The following is a 24,968-nucleotide window of genomic DNA, read 5'->3' as shown; positions in this document are numbered from 1 at the left end:
TGGAGAGAGCCTCTGGTGGTTACTGAAAATTCTTTGTTCCCTCATGCCGTGGTTCCACCCAGAGCTCTCACCTGCTGTCGGTGCCAGCCCCACTTGCACCTGCTGCTGGCACCCAGCTCTGCTTGCCCCTCAGGGCTTCTCCACCTTCCTCTGATCCTGAGGGGCAATCAGGGCAGCAGCCACCACTCACATCCCACTGATGGTGCCAGCCCAGCTTGCACCCGATGCTGGCACAAGCCCTAATCACTCCTCACAGTCAGCAGGGACACTGTTGTCAACACATGGGAGCAGTGGCAGCAGGAGTGGGGCGGGAGTGCCGGCAGACAGAGGACTGTGGGCTACTGTGGGAGGGCTGGGCCAGGGTGCAGAGGATGGGCTGTGCCCACTACAGCCTCACACGCCACAGTTCAAGTTGCACGAATTGGTGCACTGGGCCCCCAGTGTACAAATAAAAGTGGTCGAAGATTTAAAATAAGATATTAAAAGTGTAAAATTGAAAGATTAAAAGTCTGTTCTCACAGCTACTGCAAATGAGCTATTTGCATTACAAAGACCACTCACTCCTTATACTTCCATCTGTTTCTTGCCACTTATTATTCCTGGGAAAACACAAGGCAAATATACTAATAAAACTACAACTAAAGTACAAACAGTTTGATACCAATGTGTTATAATTGCCTAGATAATAACAATCCTATATTTCCCATAGGAAACTGGCAATAATAGTTTTATGTGTATATTAGTCATATTGTGCAGCAGAGTGAAAACAGCCCTCTCCTCTCTTAAGGTGTGCTTGAAATTGTGTAACCTGTCATATAATTAAATAATGGGATTTTTGTGCAGAGTGCTGCGGTTAGATTTTTTTTTTAAGAGGTGATTCCCTAAATCTCCAGGTAAGACCAAAGTTCTGTGAACAAAAGAATAACAGTTCAAAGGCAAACTTATTCACGAAATAAAAGGTTGATAATACCAAAAAAATGCAAGGCTCTGACATTTGTCCTAGGGTGGGATCAAAGGATTCTGATCACCCTTGGGTGAAAGATTTTGGTTTTTGCCAGGAGAAGCAAGATAGAATTCAATGGAGAATGAAATGGAAGCTTCAAGACTTGGGATCTAGATCTAGGTCAGATGCCTACTGCTGTTCAATAATTACGTACCTACTACGTAACTGAATAAATACACTTCTCACACTATCAGGAGGAAGCCTGAATTGCCAAAAGGCCATATGGTGTAAACTTAAGAACTTCTGTAAGACTTGTCCCCTAAGTTGAAGTCAGTAAGGTCTATATACTCCTTCTACCTGCACGCTCATATATATTCTGTGCCTTCTGAGTTCTCATGTACACAAGGAGTTTCTGTTCACTATGTAGCCTGATTGAAGAGGGCACAGCTTCTTAATTACCAAATTGTCACACACATGCCAAAAGAGGGAGAACTTCAAATGTGCCTTTAAAAAAATTTTTTTAAAATGGGACTACATCAAACTTAAAAGTTTTTGCAAAGCAAAGGGAAACCATCAGCAAAACAAAAAAATAGTCTACAAAACGGAAGATGATATTTCCTAATGATACATCCTATAAGGGGTTAATATCCAAAATGTATAAAGAACTCACACATCTTAAAGAAAATAGGCAAAGGACATGAATACACACTTCTCCAAAGATGCCAATAGACAAATGTCCAATAGACAAACGAAAAGATGCTCAGTGTCACTGACCATGTGAGACATGCAAATTAAAACCACAATGAGCTATCACCTCACACCTGTCAGAATGGCTACCATCAATAAATCCACAAACAACATGTATTGGTGAAGATATGGGGGAAAGGGGAGAGCTCTTGATACTGTACACAACAGTCTGAGGTTGCTGTCACTCCTTGAGCCAAATTTGCAGAGGCAGGGTTGAATCATATATGAGTGTTGATTCCAATCATGCCAGCAGAATGTGGAGAGCAGGCAGTCACCTTGGAAAGCCTGCTCTGACACCCCCCCTCCAGTGGTCGGCAAACTCATTAGTCAACAGAGCGGCAAACTGCGGCTCGAGAGCCTCAGTTTGCGGACCACTGCCCTAGCCAACTGGCTGATTGGCAAGGGAGGAGATAACTACATACAGCTGTGAGCTTCAAGTGTAACATGGAAAGGGGAGGGGTCTGTAGGCTGGCCTCAGGAGCTCTAAGTCCCCTAACAGGTGGCTAATTTTCTGTGATGTTACAAACAGCTCAGTCTATTCCTGGGACCAGAAAATGGTCAGCATTCCCGAGAAAAACTCCCAGAGGGGGTCAGGGTCTGGACACAGCAATCAGATCAAAGAGTGTCCTTGGTCTGTCCTCAAAATGTAATAAACTCAGGGAAACATTTACTTACTTTGACCAGTTTATTCTAAAGGCTATGATAAATAATGCAGATGAACAACCAGATGAAGAGGTAGCGGGTGAAGTATGTGGAATGGGGCACAGCTCCTTGGGTGTCTCTGGGAGTGCCAGTCTCCCCACATCTCCACGTGTTCACCAACCCATGAGTTCTCCAAACCCAGGTCCTTTGGCTTTCTGTGGAGGCGTCATGACACAGGCATGATTGGTTGAATCATTGCCTATAGGTGATTTTTAAAATTTTTTCTTTATTGATTATGGTATCACATAATTGTCCTCATCCCCCCATTCCCATCCCAAACCCTTCCCCATGTATGTCCCCCCCCCCCCCTGTTGTCCATGGCCACTGGTTAGGCTTATAAGCATGCACACACATCCTTTGATCTCTCCCTTTGTTCCCATCCTCCCCTACCTACCCTCTGAGGTCTGATAGTCTGATTGCTGCTTCTCTGTCTCCAGGTCTGTTTCTGTTCATCAATTTATTTATTTTTTTTAATATATTTTATTGATTTTATACAGAGAGTGGAAGGGAGAGAGATAGAGAGCTAGAAACGTCGATGAGAGAGAAACATCGACCAGCCACCTCCTGCACACCCCCCACTGGGGATGTGCCCGCAACCAATGTACATGCCCTTGACTGGAATCGAACCCGGGACCCTTCAGTCCGCAGACCGACGCTCTACCGCTGAGCCAAACCGGTTTCGGCTGTTCATCAATTTATGTTGTTCATTATTTCCCCTAGATGTGTTAGATCATGTGATACAAGGAATTCCCTTATAAGGACTGAAACTGAGACAAGCCACAATGGTTATGCTGAGAGGCAAATGAATCAGTCCGTAGTGAGTTCCTTTCTGGGCCAACAGTTTTTTGAGTCCCCATTTCAATGTCAAACAGTTCCTTATGTGTACATGTCAGCCATGGTATTTCACATCTGGTTGGTGGAGAAATGGTGTTGATGCAGGTCTGACCGTCTCTAGGTGACTGATCCAGCCCCTCTTTCCCACTCTCCAGAGGTCAGGAGGTGGGACTGAAAGTTTCAACCCTCTAATCACGTGGTTGGTTCTCCCATCCTTATATTGCCTAGGGGCTTTTCAAAAGTCACCTCATTGATATAACAAAAAGTGCCTTTATCAACCTCCTCCCTTAGGAAATTCCAAGGTTTTAAGGGTTCTGTGCCAGAAATGGGGATGAAGAGCAAATATATATACTTATTATAAGTCACAATGTCACAGGTAATAAGGAAAAGGAATTAAAAATTGGTTGGGTCCCCCTTACCACCCACTGAGCAATACATAGTCTTACCCTTTTATAAAAATACACACAAAGGCCGAAACTCGTTTGGCTCAGCGGTAGAGCCTCGGTCTGGGGACTAAAGGGTCCCAGGTTCGATTCCGGTCAAGGGCATGTACATTGGTTGCAGGCACATCCCTGGTGGGGGGTGTGCAGGAGGCAGCTGGTTGATGTTTCTCTCTCATCAACGTTTCTAGCTCTCTCTCTCTCTCCCTTCCTCTCTGTAAGAAAAATCAATAAAATATAAATAAATAAATAAAAAATACACACAAAGGCAGACAGCTACACCACCAAATGCTCCCAAGGCTCCAACAACCAGCAAACACCAGGGAAGCACTCAAAAGAGAAACAAAAAGATGCCGGAGAGGAGACAAAGGGAACCAAACAGAGAGAAGTATCACGTGGAATGGATGGACAGCTACTCCGCCTGGCAGCCAGCAGCACATCCCCCTCTAGGACCCCCCACCTCCAGTCCTGGTGTCAGGCAAGAACAGGGGACCCCACTGGATTGTGACTGTTTCTCTCTCTCTCTCTCTCACACACACACACACACACACACACACACACACACACACACACACGATCTCAGTCTCTTACACACACTCTCACACACAGTCTTCTAACGTAGACAGCCGCTCTCCTGCCAAAACGTGCACCCTCGCTCTGCTCTCCCACTCGCCCCGTGGACCCCGCCCCCGTGTGGCCACGCCCCCGGAGCTCCGCCAGGCGGCCGGGGGCGGGGCGGGCGGTGAAGCAGGGGTGGGGCGTGGCGGGGCGGGAGGGGCGGGGCGGGGATGAAGCAGGAGGGGCGGGGCGGGGCAGGAGGGGCGGGGAAAGCAGGGCCGGGCCGGGAAGGCGGGGTGGGGCGGGGACAGAGCTGCTGCTCCCGCTCGGCCGGCGGCGCTGGGGGAGACGGCTGTCAGCGGCCAGCGCTCCGGGTGCCGGCGGGTCCCCTCGGGTAGCGGCGCCACCTCGCGCTTGGCCGCCTGGCCCCTCGGGCGGCCGCCCCGGCGGCGGGATGTGCTCGGCCCGGCAGCTCCTCGGAGGCGGGGGCGACAGCGACTGCGGCGGCGGCGGCGGCGGGGCGCGCGGCGAGGACGGAGACGCGCTGGCCGGGCCGGCGGCGGCGGCGGGGACCGAGGCGCAGCCCGGGGCGAGCCCGCGGCGGGGCGGGCGGCGGCCGCAGGAGGAGCGCGGGCAGGTGAGCGGGCGGGCCGGTTCCGAGCGCCCCCCCCGGAGGGCGTGGCCCGGAAGGGCGGTTGGACGGACCGGCGCGGGGGCCAGGCCTGGTGGGGCAGGTCCGCAGGGCCCTGGGCTGCGGGCTCCGTGGGGGTGTCCTCGGCGCTCACTGCCCCGAAGCCGCCTCGGAAACCCTGCTTTTCCGACCTGGTGCGGGCGGCCCGACGCGGGTTCCAGGGCCGCACCCCCTTACCCCACCCCCCCTCATCGGGCGCGAGGTGCACACCTGGCCCGGGAGGTGTGGGCGGGCTCCCTCCGCCGCTGTCAGAGGCCGCAGGAGCGGTATCACTCACGTTCTTGGCGGGGACTTTCCCAGAGCAAGACCTTCATGTGAACACAAGAGCTAAACTTCGCCTTAAAAGTAAAAGAATTGGGAAATTTGCTTCCCATGGGGGTACCAAAGGCATTATATAGCACATGGCGAGCAAGCCTAAACACTAAGACACATTCAATTGGGATATGTTCAACATTAGGCCAGGAACTTCATCAAAGAAATTGAATTACATATGCGGGGTGAATTGTCACCAGCAAATACAATTAGACGTTCAAAAACATGAGAAATAAGCCAGCCTTCAGAATCGCATTAAGGAACGGGAATCCAAATCATCATTTGCCTTTCCTGCAGCCTGCACTGCTGGGAGAATCCACACCTGTCTGCCCTCATTTTCCTTCTCCACCTGCGCTTTTCCTAACGTTTCGCAAACTCCAGTATCATTAAATACACTTAAGAGATTACGTATAACTTCTAGTGCGTCAATATTTTACTTAGGAAACAGACATTACAGTGCGTGGCACACACAGAATGTGTCTTAGTGTGTAGGCTTGCTCGCCATGTGGAAGGCTAAGTTTTCATCTTTAGGACAATACTCGAGGCCCGGTGCATGAATTCGTGCACGGGTGGGGTCCCTCGGCCTGGCCAGCGATGGGGCCGATTGGGGCCAGTCAGCTTGCTGCCCTGATTGGGAAGTTGGCCAGCCCCAGGAGATCGGTTGTGGGAGCAGCTTGTGCATTGTCTTCCCCCTGGTGGTTAGTGTGCGTCATAGCTACTGGCCGGTCATTCGGTTGTCTGGTCCTAACAGTCACTTACCGTATTTTCCAGCGTATAAGACAACTTTTGAAACGAAAAAAAGCCTGCTCAGATTGGCCAGAGTCGGAGAGGCGGTCTATTAAAAAAAGAACTGGTGTTGCCTCGGAAGTGGGGGGTAGTCTTATACAGCGAATATAGGCCTAAACCTATGTTTTAACTGTAAAATTAGGGGGATCGTCTTACACGCCCGGTCTTATATGCTGGAAAATACGGTAGGCTTTTATATATATATATAGATAAGAGATGGTGACTAAAGCAAAACATTGATAGCCAGATCGTCCTGGGTCTCTCCCTGGTAGTTTTCCCCATTACTTGCACCGTAACTCAGTAGCTAAAGGGCTTAGTTTCCCCTTACCTTAGTTGTTGAACTGGAGAAGTGAAGAAAAGGGCCACAGGAAGGCAGAGGAGGGGGAGTGGGGGAAGTAGGGGTTTGTGGTGCATTTGAGCTGAGGTCCCCCAAGTAAATTTTCAAATGGTTGTAAGAGAGCATGTAAAATACTTCATGTAGGCCAGCCGGTGTGGCTCGGTGATTGAGCGTGAACCAGGAGGTCACTGTTTGATCCTGGGTCAGGCCCATGCCTGGGTTGCTGGCTTGATCCCCAGTAGGGGGTAGCCGATCAGTGATTATCTCTCATCATTGATGTTTCTATCTTTCTCTCCCTCTCCCTTCCTCTCTCTGAAATCAATAAAAAATAAAATACTTGATGTAAGCTTTGTGGATATCACATTATCAGTTGCTCTGGTCTTGCCAGAGCTGCTTATGGTACAAAGAAAAAGAATGAAACAAAAGAAAGAATGAAACATTTTCTAGAAAACATATATCACTTTGCATACCTGCTTCTTTTGTTGCATGTCATGGAAATTCATTTTCCTGTACTCCTTTGAAAATGTTACTTTTATTTTTATCACAGGATTGATTTATGTACTCTAAGCCTACATACATAGTAATTGAAAAGAATGCCTGAGATATGCATTTCCTCCTCTATCAGCACCAAAGAAGAATTTCTTACCAAGAAGTCAAAAATGAACAACAAACTTGGTTTAACCCAACCCATTGGTGCAAGGAGCAAGCTTTTGTGATAAATCATTTTTTGGTAATATTATTACAAAGGCTTATTTTCTAGCTTTATGTCAGCTCCTATAAATGAAATTTAAAATTTTGTATGCCCTGCCCTGCATTAATGATAGAGATAGCTACAGATATGAAGATATTTGAGGGACAGAGAAATGAAATTAACAACTATAAAACATACTCTAGGGAGTTGTTTTATTTAGCTTCTCCTTAGGGAGATGATATGTGTGTGTTTGTTTTAAGGACACACTGACTTTACATTACTAATGGAATATCTTTGAAAACTTGGTTTGTAAACTAGTTCTTTCGAACTTAAGTGAACTTTTCCATAGCAACAATGGTAGAAACAGAAACAGAACCACAACTAATTAGCTGGAAATGAGGCAGAGACTGTTTTCTTCCTGTCCTTTCTGCTTAACTCAGTCACTTGGCATCCCAGAGTCTTTGCGGCCCGGGGACACTGGGAGAGCACTGACTGCAGTGGTGGCAGCAGCGGGAGCAGCAGCAGGAGCAGCAGCGGCGGCAGCTTCTTTCTATCTGGGTCAGGGTTGTGCGAGGGCGCGCGGTGCCACAAAGGCTCCGGAAGGCACCTGCCTGTTGCTCCGCCAGCTCTTCAGTGGTTTTTGTCAGCCCCTTCACAGAATTTTGCTCTTATCTGATAAGCTGACGAAGTGGGCTTCTTCCCCAGGCTGAAGGCTCCTCTACATACATCCCTTCCCTCGCTGATTTTTCTTTCCTCTTTTTTCTGAAAGGCTCAGACCCTTCCCTCAACCTGGAAGGCCCTTGCATCAGGTTTGATTACGCAGTCCATCTTCCGCTCATTGTTGTTATGACACCAGATCAAAGTGCCTATGTATTTTGGTGTTTACTTCATGTAATACTGAAATGTTGTTATTAATATAGGTGCTTTGATAACTGAGATATTGTCAGCCTCGGTTTTTTTACATTTTGTCATAAGATGCCACTCCATCTGAGAGAAAACTAAGGTTCTTCTGCCCTTAGATAGGTTGCTTTCATGCAAGTCTGCGTGTAAATCTTCAGTTATACTTCGGAATAGATTCCTAGAAGTGGAAGGACTAAGTCAATGAGTCAAACTCCGAAGCCACTCAGAACATCCTAAAACACTGCATTCAAGAAAGGTTACAGCAACGTATACTTCTATCATTGCCATATTTGAGTGCTGATTGAAAGCCATGCATGCCAGCAAAGAACAGGATAATTTATAAATTAATCTTTGCCAATTTACTAAAATTATTTTACTGTTGTAAGACATTGCTGCAGAGATTTTCTAAACCATGCACAGGGATGGGCATAAGTACAATTACAGTTTATACAGAAAAAACAAATACAAAAACAATAATATAGTAATAAATAATAAGACAACTCACAACTGTAAACCTACTTTTGCCCATCCCTGTGTGTGTGTACACACATTTGTATTTCCTTTTTTATATGTTTTTTATTGATTTTAGAGACAGAGGAAGAGAGAGAGAGAAAAGCACTGATGAAAACACTGATCATCCGCCTCCCACATGCCCTCTCACACACCCTCCCACATATTCTCCTCCCAATTCACCCGCTCCCATCTCCCACCTCCCCCACCTCCCCAGGACAGAGCGCACAACCTGGGCATGTGTGCTGAATGGGAATCAAACCAGTCAACTCTTGTTATATAGGTCAGTGCTCAACCACTGAGCCACACCGATAATAGTCTTTGACCATTTTCCTTTTAGCATTATATTTATCCCTTATCTCACGTTGATTATAAATATTTTTCCTGCTTGCTGTTTACTTGATAACTTTATGATGATTTGTATTTAGAAATCCTATACACTTTTATTAGCTAAAGGAATTTTTTTGTAATTTCGTACAAATCACCCACATTCACATATAAACACAATACTCTCCATATATATACAAGGTATCTATACTAATAAAAGGGTAATATGCTAATTAGACCTGGTCAACTGGCCATCTTCTGGACGTCCAACTTCCTTCTGGACAAAGCCATAGTGTTGGGGGCTGAGGCAAAGGCAGTTTTGGGCGAGAACAGGCTGGCAGGGGGTTAGGGGTGATCAGGCCAGCAGGGGAGGGCAATTGGAGGTGATATCAAGCCGGCAGAGGAGGATAATTGGGGGGGGGGCCAGTCCTGCAGGTATCAGGCCTAAACCAGCAGTCGGACATCCCTGGAGGGGTCCCAGATTGGAGAGGGTGCAGGCCAGGCTGAGGCACACCCTCCCCCCTTGTGCATGAATTTTATGCACCAGGCCTCTAGTCTACATATATGTTTGTTTAGAGCATTCTTTTTAATTCTACAGTTAGTTAAATATCCACTAATTTTCTCTCTCTCTTTCTCTGGTGTGTGTGTTTATGTGGGTATTTTTTTTACTATAATCATTTTAGAATGATAAATGTATAAAATGAGGTGTGGAGCTAATAGTCTATTTTTTCCCCCAATCATTGAATAATCCACTTTCTCCCTGGTTTTCTAATCCTTTAAAATAATTATGAATAACAAAGTCTGTATTAAATGTTTACATTTTTGTTGGTATTATGAAAGGGATTTTTTCCCCCCACATGATGATTTTGCTCCTGGTTTCTAGCTATTGGTTCTCATATAGTTTTTAATTAGCTACCTTTATGAATTATTTTATTAATTTTAATTTTTGCATCTTTTAGGTATATAATCATCTAGTGTATAAACAAGGTTGATTTTGCTTCCTTTCAAATAGTAATGCTTCATTTCTGGTTGTTTTTTTTTTTTGGGGGGGGGTTGCTTTTTTTGTTGTTGTTGTTTTGTTTTTGTGTTTTTGTTTTTGTTTTTCTTTTTTGCTTTTTACAATGCCTGGAACTCTCAGATCAATGCTGGCTCATAGATATTTAAGCAAGTTAATTTTTCAGACTTCAATTTCTTCATCTATATGAAGAGACTCATAGTTGTATGAACATTAGGATTGTTGGGAGAATTACATGAGATAATAATATATGTAAAATGCTTACAGCAGCCCCTAACAAGCTCCCAAGTGATGGTGATGCTCTATATGCCCATGGACCACACTTAGTGAGTAAAGGGCATGCAAGGGAGTAAAGGACATGCAAGACAATCCACTGTGTTCATTGTACTATCAGTAAAGATATATAGATATAAGTGATACAGATACAGAGACAGAGGTAGAGGCAGAGATAGAGGTAGTAGAGATAGAAGTAGAGATATATTATAGACTTGTTCTAGGTTCTACAACTAAGTAGTACTAAAGCAGACCAGAATGAAGGTCTCCAATTTTCAAAGACAGTGTTTTTTCATATATAGAAAGAGCTCTCCTACACGATGGGTAAACAGTCACTGACAAATCCTGCTCTTCCTTAAAATGTGTAGTTCACACTTCCTTTTAATGCAGCTTGCAAGCAATACTGTAACAAGAGCTATGAGTTTAGATGAATTTGGCCCTAAACTTAATCTCATATTGTTCTCAAGGATGTCCAATTACTAGAGTAATTTTGCATATGGTAGGCATTTTTTGTTCATTTTTTTAATCATTATATCCGTGGTTCTTAACTGGGGCAGTGTAGCTCATAGGGGACATTTGGCAATGTCTGAAGCGGTTTTAATTGTTAAGACTGCCGGGGTGGCACTGGCATCTAATAGGTAGGGTCTAGGGATACTGCTAAACATCCTATAATGCACACAACATTCCCTTCAACAAAGCATTATCTAGCTCAAAATGATAATAATGCCAAAGTTGAGAACCCTGTTCAAAGTGTACTAGGGTTATAGTGCTTTCACTTGTCAAGACTAATTACTCTGCTAATAGATATTCCAGTGCATATGTAAAAACTGTGTATTTTCTTGAAGCCTACATTCCAAAGAGGTAGTCTACCAACTGATCTTTTTTCGCATTCCTTCTTCTAGCAGCTCCTCACATGCAACTTTCTCTATTTTGCTCTCTGTCTCAAATCTTTTTCTGTCCCTTTTTTGCTGCTCATCTCCTTTTTATCTCTCTCTATTGAGTGTCTCATTCTCTCTTTGTCTTTTTTTCTTCTCAGCCACTTTCTCTTTTTCTCCATACATCTTCTTCTCTCCACTACATCCTCTCCTCTGAAAAACTGGAAATTGTGGGACAATGAAAAGGGTTATAGAGTATGACAATTTCAAGTTTGAATCCTGACTTGACTATTTTATTAGCTTTGTCGTACTAATTACTTAATCCCTTTGAGCAGTAATTTTCAATCTTTTCCATCTCATGGCACATGTAAACTAATTACTAAAATTTTGCAACCAAAAAGTTTTTTTTGGCCCATCTGTCAAAAAAAATAGGTATGAATTTGATTCATTCACACCAGACAGCTATTGTGTTGGCTTCTGTCATTTTTTTTTATTTGACAATCAAAAGGAAAAGAGATCAGTGCCCCTGGCTAAATAGTCTGGTATTGCATATTTTAAAAATTCTTGTGTCATACCAGTTGAAAATCACTGCCTTATTGACTCAATCTTATCATTGTAATAGGTATAATGCTCCTTACTTCTTAAAGTTCTTATGCAAATTCAGTGACATTTTGTATACAAAATGCCAGCAATGAATATTAGATACCTACCGTATTTTTCCATGTATAAGACGCTAAAATCATTAGACTGAAAATCAAGGAGCATCTTATACACAGAAGTCAGCTGACGAAGGAGCAGTGCTGGTGTGTAGCTGCCCATACCTTGTCAAACAGGCTTCCTTCCGCCTTATTGTTACTGACTTCATCTGATGCCGTAATTGGAGGTGGAGGTGGAGGTGGAGGTGGAGGTGGAGGTGGAGGTGGAGAGTGCGCAGATGCAACAGGGATCCAAGTGTTCTGAGCCATAAAGCTGTCAAAAAATAAAAAGCTAAATACTGATGACAAATGTCTTACTCCGCAAAATTCAAACTGAATGTAATCAGCTATGCAAAAGAGCATGGAAGTAGAGCTGCAGAGAGACAATTTGGACCTCCTCCCCCTTAGTATATGATCAGCAGAAAACAGAAAGAACAACTCCTTACAATGCCAAAAAGAAGAAGGCCTTAAGAGGAAAACCAGAAAAATGTTTAAAATATTGATTTCTTAATTTGGGGTTGGAAAAGTAGGGGGCGTCTTATACATGGGGGCATCTTATACACAGAAAAGTATGGTATTTCACCCTCATCTTATCCCCTGGTTCCCTTCTTATTCCTGTCAACCAAAAACATGATAGTACTGAATTTTGTGATGTAAGACTATCTAAACTGGTAGAGAATTTTTATAGTAACTTATTTGAGCCAAACAGAATATACCTAGAAGCAAGATCTTAACAGGGAAAAAAAAAAATGCTTCTGAGAAGAAGTTTGCGATTTCTTTTATAAATTTGAGATTAAGGAGGAAATGTAAAACATGAAGGTGGAAGAAAGGAGGGGATTAAATTACAGACTAGCTACACTCTTGAGTGTGTTCACACATGGATTGGATTGCAGGTTCTCTCTTTGGGTGGCCATTGCTTTAGAAGGAGGGGTCTGAAAGTGGGTATTCCAAAGGTGTGATAACCTAGATGCACAAAAACTGGACAGGGCTTGCTTTCGGCAAAAATAAAGAAGTTATATGCCTAGGGCATGACTACCCACCATGACCTTCCCAGGTAGGAATTTTTGATGAGATCACCCTGTGAGATTGTTTTCCATTGAGCCCCTTTTTTGTCCATAATTTTAATATATGTAATTTTCAGATTTCAAGAATGAATATTTATTTACTGAAAAACACGTTAAGATTTCTTAATCTAAAAATTATATGGTATTTTATATTTATCTAAAAAAATTTAACCTGCCTTGGCCAGGTGGCTCAGTTGGTTGGAGCATCACCCCAGACACTAACAGGTTGTGGGTTCAACACCCAGCACATATATAGGTTGCAGGTTTGATCCTGGTTGGAGCTCATATAGGAGGCAACCAATCGATGTTTCTCTCTCTCAAAATCAATTTAAAAAATAAAAATATGTCCTCAAGTGAGGATTTTAAAAAATTAAAAATTAACCTGCCAACCTACATTACATTGCTTTTTGTGTAAAATTTCAGTTGATTTTTTTTTTTTTTTTTTTTTTTTGTAGGTCACTGATCCTTGCTAGGAAAAAGAATACCCACCCTCTGTCCAATATATTTTTAATTTCTTATTCAAAGTAAGTGTGAAAGCAGTGTTAAAGGGAAAGCTAAATGTACCATGACATTAGCTTTGCCATAAGAGGCCCAAGTAGAAACTCTATATCCTTATTCAAGTCTTCTTTAAGCCTTTGCCACAGTGTCTTTAGTTTCTGTCTTCTCTGTAGTTACAATCTTATCTTACAGTAGCAGCCACATATCTTCAAAAACATTGAGTCCCAAGTAGTCATGTTTTGGTTAATTAAGTGTGTGTGTGTGTGTGTGTGTAAGGGAATTGATAAGACAATCCAGGATTAGTTTTATTTGAACAGAGAAATTGAATTTCTAATAAACTTGAAACAAAAGATACTTTCTCTCCTCTGATCTAATCTTTCCCCATATCCAGTGTTTTTTTCCATTTAACCTCATTGGTAGCTTTGCCTTATTTTGGCATAGAAAGAAGTGATTGGCTTTATTTGTTGTTGCTAGTCTCTTACGGCAACAACTATAGTTTATCAAAATTTTGAGGAAAGAGAAATCATGGTGAATATGTTTTGAACTTTTTGGAAAATGAAGGATAAAATTATTAATACTTAATATGTGAACACAAGTTAAGAAAATTAAATTTCATTTGTGATTTTTTTACTATACTACCTTTGATATAATTTTTCTCTTAACATCTGTGTTTCATATTTTTTCCCTTTTCTAGTTAATGTGAAATAAATTTATTTTTGTTTTTTATTCTCTTGATCAAAATTTTACTTAGATACATGCAGATCATCTACAGAGGCAGGGAATTTAAGTTAGATTTTTCGTGACTGGCAAATTTCATCAGGCTGATTGCAATCAGAGTTCCCTATCCCATGATTTTCAGAGGTAATTACATACAAAAGAGGCTCTTGTCACTGCTAGAAGTTGAGAATTGAGAAGAGTTGTTTTTCAGGAAAGATGTTTGATTTGGCTACTTTCAATAGATAAGCTATTCCATCTTTAGGTAGCATACAGTAGTTCCCCCTTATCCATGGTTTCAGTTATCTTCAGTCAAGTGCAGTCCAAAAATATTAAATGGAAAAGTTCAGAAATAAACAATTCATAGGTTTTAAATTGCACATTGTTGTGAGTAGTAGTATGAAATATCTCTAAGATTCTGCCCGGGACATGAATCACCCCTTTGACCAGTGTCTCCACACTGTACAGACTACCTGCCATTAGGCATGTAGTAGCTATCTGGGACATCAGATCCACTGTCAAGGTATCACAGTGCTTGTGTTCAAGTTTCCCTTTACGTAGTCTTAACACTTTGTCGCAGCGCCCAAGTCATTCACCTCAGTTCATCTCATCACATAGGCATTGGATCATGTCCCATCACAGAAAAAGGAGTGAGTATAGTACAATAAGATACTTTGAGGGACAAATCATATTCACGCAACTTAATCTCTTCCTGCTCTCCCCCCAGCAGCAACCCACAGCCAATTCCACGGGGAATCGGCTCCCTCCTCCCTCCTTTCTGGGTCCGGGGTGCGGGTGAAGCAGATTCGGCCGGCAGTGCCCCAGCAGCAACCTAACCCACAGCCAATTCCACGGGGAATCAGGCTCCCTCCTCTACTGTTGGAAGCGTCTGCCCCTGGTGATCATTGTGCCTCATAGCTGTCAGGCGAACCGTCGGACAGTCACTTAGGCTTTCATATAAATAGATGGCATACTCTTCCACTACACTAGGCAGCTCTTTTAATAGATACGGCTGATATTATATGTATCTTTTTGAAAACTTGGTTGTTTCATTTGTCTATATTTGCAACTATGATTTAAAGTATTAAATTCTTTTAGTTAAAATGAAATAAATACAAATTTTAATATTGTTTGGTTTATACTAATTTCAAAGACTAATTTAAGAACTAGCTGATATTCTCATTAATTTTTTATCCATTTCCTCAAAAAGTTCTTTTTCTTTATTGGTTCTATGTAGTTTAATGGAAAATAGTATAAATGGGTACTATAACTTTGCATTGACAAACAAGTTCTCAATTAATAGTAAACATGTTATAAATTATATAATATATAATGCTGTTGTTAGGTGAAGATTTATATAATTATAAGTTTTTACTTAGCATATTTTTGCACATTGTGTTATAAATGAAACTTACTACATTTAGTGTCCAATAAGCAGAAAAACATGTCAGTCTCACTAGAAAAGAAAAAAAAAAAAGCAAATTAAAACTATTAGGAATGATTTTTCACCTATGAAGTTGTTAAAGATTAAAAAGATGAATAGTGTGGAGTTTAGAGAAACAGTAAACTAAAGTTAGAAGTATAAATTGGTTTAGTCTTTCTGAAGGGAAATCAGATATCAAACCTCATGAGTAGATACTGTATTGCCCTACTTTAACAATGTAAATACTATATAGCACAGCAAGGTTAAATAACTCAAAGTATCACAGCTAGTAAATTGTGGAGCTCAGATTTAAACCCATGCTGAAAGCCTGAGTTCTTAACCACCAAGCTAGTGTTGGGACATGAAATCAACTTAGTAGATTGTGGATAGCATAAGAGGATAGAACTTGTTTGAATGTATCACAAATGGTAATGAGTGTCGTGCCATGGAACTTTAGTTTACATGGGTCCAGAAATAAAATATATCTAATTGTGGATCACAGTCACAATCACTGCGCAAGGCAAGCCAACTCAGTTCTGTCTCAGGACTTCTTCCCCATATTTTTCCTATGCAGCGCATCAGATCGCCAGCTTCCTCTCTTCCACTACTCTGTTTTATTTTCCTTATAGCTCTCACACTATTTGAAATTATTTGTTTGTTAATGTGTTTATTCTCTGCCACTTCTCATTCACCCCTTCACAGGTTCACACTAAACCACAATCTTCATGAAAGTAGAGATCACATTATGCTCCAGACAATTAATCTGGTATCTTTGAGGTAGTACAGAGCCTGTAAGAACGTCTATCCAAAGTGATACTGTTGGTAAAAACTCAATTGATGTTTTTGCTGAAGCAATGTGGCAAAAAATCATCATGACAGAAATTAGAAAGTTGACTTTGTATATAACAGGAGTATTTTCTATTATCAGAATCGACAACAAAGAAACTAGTGGTTTTAGTTGCCATTGAACTGATGAACCCTGTGAGACATTTGTAAGCAGTTAGGCGAGGACTGTGTTCTTTGATATGTTGTATTTAGAAACTACCATGATATCAAGAAGGTGAAATGCTAATGAACAGAGGATGTGGAATACTGTTATTAATCTATGTAATTACTCTAAATTTGCAGTTTTGTTTTTAACTGTTCTTGAAGTGAATATAGGAAGATAATAAATGAAACCCAGAAATTAAATAAGTTAAAATGCAGATTAGCCATTTTTAATAATGGCGATTATAAAGGATTATTTGCAAAAAGAGGTAATGTTATATAGCTCTTATTACATGTAAAATGAACATGCATTAAGTATTTTATTTAACTCATTATTAATGAAGGTCCCAGCAAGTGTTACATCTGATTCAAAGAAAAAAATCAAAGAAACAAACAAACAAAAAAGCATATGGAGATAATATATGTTGAAATGAACTTAACACATGGACATGAAACTTACTGGCTATTTCCATAGGCAGGGGAGGGAACCTTTCCTGGGACAGAATTTGTTTACATGTGGATAGATAAGAATTACTTTGCATTGCTGTCAGTTTTCTACAGACCTGCAAAATAACTCAAAAGCCATGAAGGCTATATAATATTCTAAACAATGCATTGTTGTTCATGAGACACCCCATATTTTTTATTTTTTGCTTATTCTTAATTTCTTTATAGTAATGAAGAAGGTAATTTATAAAAATCACCACACAGAGTAGATTAATTTGTGGCTAGAGGGTACTCCATTTCTTACTTTATAATGTCTCATGCTACTAGAAAATATTAACTCTATTCTAATCTCCTTTCATGGTAATATTGTATATATACGTTCAATGTGTATGTGATGTATATGTATGTGAAAAACAATGATTGATTTCTATTGAAGTTCTTTCTGATGAGTTATAGACTAAAATTAACCTGATACTAAAAGAACTACCAAAAAACAAAGTATTGCTGCTCCAATGATTCCATAGCTATGTCTGCTTTTCATTAGCACACAAATCCCAGTTTCTTGTTCATATCATTCTAGCATATTTTATTCATATGTTGAATGGTTATTGGTTTCAGAGACAACTTCGTCTATTCAAGAGTTTCACAGGAGTGAAGAAGCACATTTAGTTTAAGCTTTTAAATTTAAAGTAGGTCGAGAATGAAGTGATTTCTTCAGAGAGAATTAACTATTTTAGCATGACCAACTGTGTAAAACAATTGATAATAAATATATGAAGAAAACTTAAAGAAAATACAGTATTTCTTCATTATTCAATATGGATGCATACATAGTTTAATAGTAATATAATGAAAAGGCTATAATGATTCAGCCATATTTGGATGATAATATTTTCCCTTTGGAGTTTAAATTATTAACTATTTAGAAATCAGTATTTGTGTATTCTATCCTTGGTTATTAATTTTAGAATTCATTTGTGCTAACCATCTGGCCATACGCTGAAGTATTTTCTTTCTCCATTTGTATTATATTGAATCTGAATTGCTTTAACAACTAATTATAGTCATTGTATTATAGACATTTTCTGTATTTATTATTTGTTCCTTACTTTTTGTATAGCATATGCATATGCCCTTGATAGCTTCTCATTCATGCACTGAAAAATGTTATTGAGGGCTAAGAGGATTGGGGGAGGATGAAGAGAGTACAGGGAGTCAAATATATCTGTGATGGAGAGAGACTAGACTTGGAGTGGTGAGCACAGAATGCAATATGTAGATGATTATATAATTGCATACTTAAATCTTATGTTACTAAACAGTGCCACCCCAATAACTTTAATTTATATAAAAAACTATTGAGCTCATACTGTTTTCCAGGCACTGCTCTAGGCAGCGGGAACACAAAGACACAAACGGAAACAGCCACAAATTTCTCCCTTCATTAATCTTGCACTGTACTAGGGAGAGAGAGAAACAGTGAATAAATGAGCCAAACATCCATGGGTTATTTTTTTTTTTTTTTGCGGGGGGGGGGGGGGGAATAAAAGTAGGGAAGGTAGATAGGGAGTATGGTATGGGGTAGGATTGTTATTTTAAACAAGGCAGTCATGAAAGGCTCGCTGAGCTGAAACCGCACAGGCCTAAAGGAAGTGAGAAGTGCTTACTTGCCTGTGTTCTCCTTCTGCTTTGACTCCCTAGGAAGGGAGAGCCAAATGGAAGGCTCAGTCTTAGGAGTTTTGTTAGCAGCATATCTTTCCCCAGTCAAGTTTTTCAATTCTTTCTCACCTATCCCCTCTTCCAGTTGTTTATTTTTTATTACTATTTTATTTATTTGTTCCTACTGCAAGGAAATTCAAAACCTTTGTGGAAAGATGAGAGAAAAAAATAAAATGAATTATGGACTTATTTCCGTTAGCAAATTTCATCATTTACATTTCTTAAGGAGTATCTATTATGTATCACACCTCCTAAGGAATTTGTTGAAATACATTGCTTTCTTTTTAATACCTGGTTCATTTCCTTTGCACTAAGAGATTTACGGGTTTGAAGAGCAGTTTATTGGAAAGAGCTCAGAATTTATAGTCAGAAGATTCCTGAGTTCAAATCCTGGCTGGATGACTGATTTGGGGAAATTGCTTCACCCCCAGAGTATAATAACATCTGCCTTATGGCGTTTTTGTGATGAGCAAATGCTTGGAATGTGTGTGTTTAATAAGTTTATTTGAATAAATGGAATAGTCTGGGGGATTTCACTTAAAAACGGGGCGGTGGGGGGAATCAATTTAAACTATAGGGATATTTTTTCTAAGGAGATTAAATATATTTCACCAATAATGTTTTTCTTGGCCAGAGTTGGATTTAAAAAATGAAAGTCTAGCCCTGCACATGTGGTTCATGGGTTGACGCTCAACCACAGCAGTGGTTCTCAACCTGTGGTTCTCAACCTGACCCACAGGTTGAAAACCGCTAGTAAGGTCACCTAAGACCATCGGAAAGCACAGATATTTACATTATGATATAACTGTATTAAAGAGTCGCAGCATTAAAAAGGTTGAGAACCACTGCTGTAAGACAGCTCTGAGGAAATGCTGAGTAGACAGTTGACCATAGAAATCTGAAAGGTTTCCTGAGCTGAGAAATAATGCTCAGGAAGATAAAACTATGAATCTTGTATAAAAGTACAGATGATTTTTACTAGTAACGGAGTGTGCAGCCATGTTTTAATATAGTGACTTGAGTACATACTAGTATCTTTTCCTATATATTAAGCAACTCAGGGAGTATGAGTTATTTATTTTGCATTCCCCACAGCACTTACCTTGCTCATGGTATGCATTCAATTATTATTTATTGAATTGAACTAAGTTAACTAAAGGGTTTACTTTGCAAGCCAGACTGTTATGTGAGTCAAGAACTGAATTCTTAGAGTTGGAGCTTTCAGTAATCAAAGATCAGTGGTTCTCTGAGAGGACGAAACCCGTACTAAGAACCGGGGGCGGTTTCCTGGAAGTAAGCAGCCGTCAGTCTGGCAAGCCAGTCAGGACTGAGCAGGCTTGCCTCGGGGAGCGTACAGCACATCTTGGATAAAATGCAGGTGCAAACATGCTGGGAGGAGAGAATAATGTACTACCGACTATTACAATAGGCAGAAAACTTGTCCTTCTCACTGTATCATTCACCTAAAATTTAGCCAAAGGGCTAAATATATAAGTAATCAGAAATTTTTAAAATATTTTATCTCTTTCTTAATATATATTCCATGTATTTGTTTATTACAGAATGAAACTCTCTTGTTGGTGTTTTGCAAATGTGAGACTCCTGCCCTTTTAAATGAAAGTAACAAGATCTTTTTCAAGAAATGTCTTTCTTTTGAGAGGTTGAGTGAGATGGTAGAGTGGATTAAGTTCCAGTATTTTTTGGGAGAAGACTTTTCAGTCTAAAAGCCCTCTGAAACTGATTAAAATTTTTTCTGTCATTGTTCTTCCTCCTTAATGTTTGTCTCTCCATAATCATAGTCAGTCAAAAAATAGTATTTATAAAAGCAACCTTTCTATGATCACTGGAGCACATTCTATGGTCATGTACCACATATCAAAGTCTCAGCCAATGAGAGACCACATATACAGTAGTGGTCCCATCCTGTATAATAAAAGCCTAGGTGGCGCCGTGCCATGTCATCACAAGATGGCCACCCACGTCATCATAAGATGGACGTCCCACGTCATCATAAGGTGGCCGGCAGGGGAGAGCAGTGTGGACAATAAGGCTGGCAGGGGAGGGCAGTTGGAGGAGTCTGAGGAGTTCCTGATAGGAGAGTGTGCAGGCCGGGCTAAGGGACACCCTGCTCCTGTGCATGAATATCATGTCCTGGGCCTCTGGTAGGATTATAATGGAGCTGAAAATTCCTATTATGTACTTGCATCATGGACATAACAATGTAGTGGTGCAGTGCTGGTGTAAATATACTTACTGCGCTGCCTGTTGTATAAAAGTAAAGCACATACAATTAGGTATAGTATATAATAATTGATAATGATAAGACTTCTGTTACAGGTTTATATATTTACTAGAGGCCCAGTGTACAAAATTTGTGCAGGGCAGAGGGGCGTCCCTCAGCCTAGCCTGCACCCTCTCCAATCTGGGACCCCTCAAGGGATGTCTGACTGCCCATTTACGCCCAAACCCAAACAGGCAGTTGGACATCCCTCTCACAATCCAGGACTGTTGGCTCCCAACTGCTCACCTATCTGATTGCCCCTAACTGCTTCTGCCAGCCTGATCACCCCCTAACTACTCCCCTACCAGCCTGATTGACACCTAACTGCTCCCCTGCCAGCCTGATTGCTTCTAACTGCCCTCTCCTACAGGCCTGGTTCCCCCCAACTGTCCTCCCCTGCAGGCCTGACCAACCTACAATTGCCCTCCCCTGCAGGCCTGATCACCCCCAACTGCCCTCCCATGCTGGCCATTTTGTGTCCACATGGGGGCAGCCATCTTGTGTGTTGGAGTGATGGTCAATTTGCATATTGCCTCTTTATTATATAGGATTATACTATACTTATATCATTTAGAGTGTATTCTTTATACTTATAAAAAAAATAGTATGCCTGTGTTACACCAGCAGCAGCTTATAGATCTTGTGTTTGCTATATCTCTTGCATGCATCATTTTCTCTTGTGCTTGATATAATCTCATGTTGTTTTGTTCATCATGGGGCCTAATCCTACAAAATCCACTGCTAATGTTGCCAGTAAGAAGCCATGTCCAGTGATTGACCTGAAAACTAAATTAAAAGTGACTATAGACTAGGATGGTAGAAAATCCATAATGATTATTGCTCACAAGTCAGGCTGTTCCTTTCACCACAACTGTGATCTTAAAGAACAAGAACTAAGTGGCTTAAGCTGTTAAGTATCAGCTTCTTTGAAGACAAGGAGACTAGCAAAAAGTCAAGCAGAGAGAAACTTCTAATGACATGGATTGAAGGGCAAACATAGAAGCTATCCCACTCAGTCCCCTGGCAATCACAGACCTACTACAACATTGAATTTTTACTAGCTCTGGGTGATTTACACAATTCAAGAATCATTATTCATTGCATAATGTGAAAGTGGTAAATCTGCAAGTGTCGATAAGAAGGCAGCTTGTTAATTTTGGGGTATTTCAGAATTTTTCTCTTGTCATGTATAATTGGGTACAAATGGACATTTTCTAGGAACAGACTTGACTTCTAAGTGAACTTTTGGGCTTATTGTACAAAATTATTTCAGTTTGTAAACTATGTATTTCTCTATGAGATTAATAAGAGGCATTTAAGACATTTGTAGAATTAAGACAGGGAACCATGCAAGGGCCTATGCCAAAGTTTCCTTAGCTGAGGCAAAGGCTGAAAGATCATAGCAGTAATGACTAAGGATTGCTCTATAGTAGCAGCAAGACATGCTCCAGTTATCGGAGGCTAGCTTCCTTAAAGTATCAGTGTCAAAGGAACACACTAAAAAAAAGCTTACTTACAAATCCAGGGCCCTGCCTCAAAAAAGAAGATTGCTGGGAAAGGGTTGTTCTGAAATCATGGCCACTGATAAGAACAGTACAAACATGGCTCTTCATGTAAGCAGCTAGCTGTCTTTGTGCAATTCCAGGAAACTAGAGAATTAATGGAAATTAATCAGGTCCTTCCTTCATCTTGTGAATCAGTGTTCTGGTAGTTGAAAGTCCAGTCAATACTGATTTTCACAGAAAATAAATCAGTGCTTTCTACATTCTTGAAAGGTGAACACAGACACAGTTCTATATGTCAATCAAAGGAACATTCCAAGTATTTATTGAATGATCATCAGAAGTATAATTCTTACTTCCAGTACTTTGGAAGAATTATGAGGTAGCCTTTATTCTTAAAAACCTTCACCTATTTCTCATTTTCATGTTTATGTTTTGTTTTGTCTGCTTGTCTTTAAAGGATTGTGAAGAATCACAGAACCACGCTGGCGATCCTGTTGGAGATGACTACAAAAAGATGGGAACACTTTTTGGTGAGCTGAACAAAAACCTCATCAACATGGGCTTTACGAGGATGTACCTTGGAGAACGGATTGTGGAACCAGTGATCATCATTTTCTTCTGGGCTATGCTGTGGTTCCTTGGCCTGCAAGCCTTTGGACTAGTTGCTGTTCTTTGCCTTGTCATTATTTATGTACAACATTAAAATATGGCTGAATGAGCTGTTGATTGACATTTGGTAGCCATATATATATAATTAGTGAAGTTATATATTTCACTACATGAAAGCCAAAAAGCTTGCCTTCTTTCAAATTGTGTGCTGTTTTATAATTATAAGTGGATATTGTTTAAAATAAAATTCAACTCTTGATTATAACAGGGTTCAATATACATCTTGTAGCTTATTCAAAATTCTTGTGTTAATACTATAATCTGTGCCCATTTTTAAATATCTCTATTTCCATGCCAAATCTTAAATAACACCACCAAGTAAGAAGGGAAAATAACAGGATATGCAGTTCAAATTGGGCAATGTAAATCTTATAAAGAGCTCCAGTAAAATGTTTTAGGAGAAAAATGATGAAACAATACGCTAAAAATAAGTTGTACCTGGGCAATTTCTCCCCACTCACTCCCACCAAATAACCCCATATTATTTGGGAAATAATTTGGACTTTTATTATCCCTGCTCGGCCCAAACCATTGTATATGATAATTACTATACACTACCTTAAAGTTTTGATGAAAATCAGTAAATTTAGCACATCTTCCACAGATTGACAATAATATATTTATTATTGCTTGGGAAACTTCCCAAGTTAAATATAACTTTTTTATAAGGAAACATGTGGGCCTAGAATCACTTCAGTATATCATTTGGAGTTTTAGATAATTTTGGTGCTAATTACCTTTTGTGAGTTTTTAAAGTCTCATAAGCCAGATCCATAGTTAGTTGTACCCCATAGTAATGCTATATTTTCTAACATGTTGTATATTTTTTTCCTATGAGAGACATTTGCAGTGTTGTTTTTCAAAATTTGTATTTTATAGTTCTTTTATAAAAATTACTCTAAGACTTTAAAAATCAATTTATCTTGGAATGAATTACTTTTCCCCCCTCCAAAATTTGATTTGTATTAAAGCTGAAATACTTAACTATTGTTTTGAGAGGGAGGTAAGTTCATTTCTTTGATATATGTATTATAAATTATAATATTACAGAATAAAAAACAAATGCTTCAATGGAATTTAACAGCCAATTGTAATAATATTCCTCTAAGGTTAAAGTAGAATTATTAATGGGTCTTCATTCAGCATTTTGAGATTTTATATTGAAATAAGCATTTATTTAAATACACTTTGAAAATGAAAAATGGCTTAGTAACATTTTGGATTTTTGTCAGAGAACCTAAAATTTGTACACTTTTGTCTCAAAGAGTTTCTATATATACAAAGGAAAGGTAGTTAAGATGATTACCTAAAAATTCAAGTTAAATAAGAGAAAAATGGAACATTTGGGCATTTTTATCTTTGGCAGGGCAATAACTAAAGCATGTAAAGTGTTTACTAGCCCACTTGGTGAAGTTCTTGCCCAATCCTGTTTTTTGAATTTATTCTATAAGTTCTCGGTGTTTTCTATTCTGAAGCAGAAAATTAATGAAAAATATTCAAGTTAGATTTTTTAAATCAGATAATCCTGAACAAAAATACCAGTCATAAGGTACTAAAACATATTGTACATTTGTATAAATATAGGCCTTTTAAAGTTTGACTTTGAAAATAGACTTTATACTATACCATTGTGTTTTTATTGGGCTTGCAGTATTTTTATGGTCACTTTTATAAACTCTGCAAAGTGTAAATTATTTGAAAAGCTGTCTTCATTTGTGCACAGTGAAATTGTGAAGTTATTAATAGAAGCCATGAAATTTTTTATACCTGCATTAAATATTAAAAAATGCGTTCTTCTCTATGCTACCAGGAATTTTTTTTTTTTTTTTTTTTTTAATTTATTTATTTATTTATTTATTTATTTTTTACATATTTTCTTGATTTTTTTTTTTATTGCCCCCCTCCCTCCCTCCCACACATCCCCTCCCTCCCCATAGTTTTATGTCCATTGGTTGTACTTATATGCATTTATACAAGTCCTTCGGTTGATCTATTATCTCCCCCTGATATCCCTACCCTCCCCAC

At 40.0% G+C, this 24,968-nt stretch overlaps 1 protein-coding gene across 1 annotated transcript; it reads left to right on the top strand.

Moving 5' to 3' along the window:
* The first annotated feature begins 4,551 nt into the window (after positions 1 to 4,551).
* On the top strand, positions 4,552 to 23,887 carry FAM241A (family with sequence similarity 241 member A). Its single transcript, XM_084902505.1, has 2 exons — positions 4,552 to 4,861; positions 22,732 to 23,887. Exons 1-2 carry the CDS (start codon positions 4,679 to 4,681, stop codon positions 22,975 to 22,977), a joined length of 429 nt encoding a protein of 142 aa, XP_084758631.1. The 5' UTR covers positions 4,552 to 4,678; the 3' UTR covers positions 22,978 to 23,887.
* Positions 23,888 to 24,968: the final 1,081 nt, after the last annotated feature.

This window comes from Pipistrellus hanaki, assembly GCF_964339955.1.
Source record: "Pipistrellus hanaki genome assembly, chromosome: 1".
Classification (NCBI taxonomy): domain Eukaryota; kingdom Metazoa; phylum Chordata; class Mammalia; order Chiroptera; family Vespertilionidae; genus Pipistrellus; species Pipistrellus hanaki.
This window is presented reverse-complemented; position numbering and strand designations above follow the sequence as displayed.

Excerpts from the sequence above, each read along its gene's own strand:
- FAM241A (XM_084902505.1), top strand. The coding sequence starts at position 4,679 with ATGTGCTCGGCCCGGCAGCTCCTCGGAGGCGGGGGCGACAGCGACTGC. Across the intron at positions 4,862-22,731 it reads CGCAGGAGGAGCGCGGGCAG|GATTGTGAAGAATCACAGAA; the intron begins GTGAGCGGGCGG and ends TTGTCTTTAAAG.